This window comes from Herpailurus yagouaroundi, unplaced genomic scaffold, assembly GCF_014898765.1.
Source record: "Herpailurus yagouaroundi ecotype Mexico unplaced genomic scaffold, PumYag 201, whole genome shotgun sequence".
NCBI lineage: Eukaryota > Metazoa > Chordata > Mammalia > Carnivora > Felidae > Herpailurus > Herpailurus yagouaroundi.
In genome coordinates, this window is record NW_024412432.1 from 275,995 (window position 1) to 278,728 (window position 2,734).

A 2,734-nucleotide genomic window follows, 5' to 3' on the forward strand; every position below is an offset into this window, starting at 1 on the left:
CCTCATGACCTAATCACCCTCGTGACCTAATTACATCCCAAAGGCCCCCACATTCAAATATCATCACATTGGATGGAGATTAGATTTCAACATATGAATTCGGGGGGGGGGGGGGGAAAACATTTGATATATGATAGGGGCCATGTTCATTGACCTAGCAGTTCCACCTCAAGGAATCTCTCTTATAGAAATAATTAAAACAGAAACTATTTACAGGGAAGCTTAAGGGCCACTCACTTGCATAAACCACAGCAGTTATATTTTTATGCAATTATATTTTTAATTGCATAATCATATTCCTAAAGACCAATATTGTATAAGCTAAAGTACTCACAAAGTCTGGATCTACCACTGACGTGCACAACATGCATAAAGATGTAAGTATATATATGATTGATTAACAAAATCTAAATAACTGGAAATAAGGAAAATTTTATGTTATAGAATTTTCTGACCTCAGCACTATTTACTTTTTTTTTAATAAAGGGACTTTTATTATTTTTTAAGAGAATTAATATAGCCATTGATTATACAGAGCCATTTGTCAGTACTTTTTTCTTTCCACTTACGAAACTGGAATACACCATGATGAGGATGATAACACCAAAACAAGATTGCTGGCTGATCACCTAGAGTACAAATACACACTTACTTGTTTGACATTTTATTGAACATAAAGCAAGATTAAGCATCTTCATTTTACACAGCTGAAGCAGGAGCCCAGGTAGGGGAAGACTGCATGGCTTTCCTTGTCTGGGAAGATGTGAGTCCCTTGAAGTCCCATCTTGTGGTAAGACTAACCCATGTTCTGTCGGTTGCCATAGCCTCTGGGATGGGTGCCCTTCCAGTCATCCCACTCCCGAACTCTGTGGAGTGTTTCTTCCCCCTCCTCCTCCTCCTCCTCTTCCTCTTCCTCTGCCTCCTTTTGTTCCTGATCTTCCTGTTGCTGAGCTGCTCTTTTGAGCTCTGGTGTTATCTTGGCTATGCCCTGATCTGGTAATGCTCCATATTTCTGATGCTGATCATACCAGTCATTCACCGTCATAGATGCCAGACTTGGATAACCAGCTCCAAATACTTTGGCTTGGGCCACATTCCGAGTGAGAACGAAGGGTTTCATTGGAGGCCTGTCCTGAGGAGATGAGTAAGAAGTTGATGCGTCTTTTGAGGAGTCGTCTTCTCTCAGGATCTTCATCTCCTGGTCAATGCTCTCAATCTCTTCTAAGCTAATACCGATCCACCTTCGAAGGTGAAGAAGGTAATATTCACGAACACACTCATCATCTGCTTGACCACTTTCCACAGCAGATTTCAGTGCAAACAACCTATGCTCCACCTCCTTCTTCTGCTTGTATCTCTCTATTTTAGCCTGTCTTTCAGATGCCACAGCAACGAGGCTGGGACACGCCATGGAGGAACTAGCAGTATTATCAGCTGAGTTGGTTTGGGGCAGCTCAAACTCTGCCACATGATAATACTGGCACTGAGTTAAGTAGTTTAAAAAGTGTTCTCGAGCCCACTGCAAATGATCTAGACGCTTGCTGGGGTTGACTTGTTTCATGGCGAGCGCTCCTTGAAAAGCTGAGACCATCAGGTACTTCAGGTCTGTGGAAGCAATCTCTTCCAAGTCTTCATTTCGGCTGAACAAGTCGAGCTGCGATAACATTTCAGCAGCCTTCTTAAGGAGGTCTAGTCCCCTGAATACCTTATCTTGAATTATCTGGGAACCGGTGGGTTCAGTCGCTGCTTCCACTTCGTCCAGAAGCTGCTTGCTGGTTTCGAACAGCGCGGGGAGCCGCAGTAGCAGTAAAGCGTCTCCGGCTGTTGCCATCTTGGGGGAAGGAGGAAGGCGGAAGCAGCGCTATTAACTTTTGACCTCAATATTCTTTGCAGCAGGCTCCTGTCCTGTGAATTGAAAGGTGTTTACCAGAGTCTCTGACTTCTCCCACTAGACGGCAGTAGCACCCCTTCCCTCCAGCAAAATGTCTGTAAACATTATCATAGGTACTCTGGGAGGCAAGATGTCCCCCTCCCACTGATTATCGCTATAACCATACCAAGGCAAACTATGCAACTATTAAAAGGAGTGCCATCATTGTACAAGTGGATGTGGAGAAAAGATAAATACATCTGTTTAAGTGATGAAAGCAAGTTGATGATCTGTACAAGTAGTACGAGTCCGCTCAGTAAGAAGCGTATCATATATGGGTATATGCACATACATTTGCATGCATATGATAGAAAAACACTAGAAAAATGCACAGCAAATTGGTAGCTGTGGTTACATCTAGCGAGAAGAATGAGATGGGAGCAGCGTGGGAAGAAACGGTGGTGAAGAGAAACATTCATGTTTAAACACATCATTAAACACATTCTCACCATTTCAATCTTTTACACCAGTAAATCTTTACACCGATGTTTTACTCATTAGAAAATTGGGGCGCCTGGGTGGCGCAGTCGGTTAAGCGTCCGACTTCAGCCAGGTCACAATCTCGCGGTCCGTGAGTTCGAGCCCCGCGTCGGGCTCTGGGCTGAATGCTCAGAGCCTGGAGCCTGTTTCCGATTCTGTGTCTCCCTCTCTCTCTGCCCCTTCCCTGTTCATGCTCTGTCTCTCTCTGTCCCAAAAAATAAATTAAAAACGTTGAAAAAAAAATTAAAAAAAAAAAAAGAAAATTAAAGCAAATTATTTCCTAAAAATGAATGAAAGTTATGGTACATGCTTTTTTTTTTTTTT

The 2,734-nt window shown here is 42.9% G+C and overlaps 1 protein-coding gene across 1 annotated transcript; it reads right to left on the bottom strand.

Annotated features, from left to right (window-relative positions):
- Positions 1-651: 651 nt before the first annotated feature.
- LOC121014128 (immunoglobulin-binding protein 1-like) lies at positions 652-1,831 on the bottom strand. Its single transcript, XM_040450172.1, has one exon. It carries the CDS (start codon positions 1,829-1,831, stop codon positions 797-799), a length of 1,035 nt encoding a protein of 344 aa, XP_040306106.1. The 3' UTR covers positions 652-796.
- Positions 1,832-2,734: the final 903 nt, after the last annotated feature.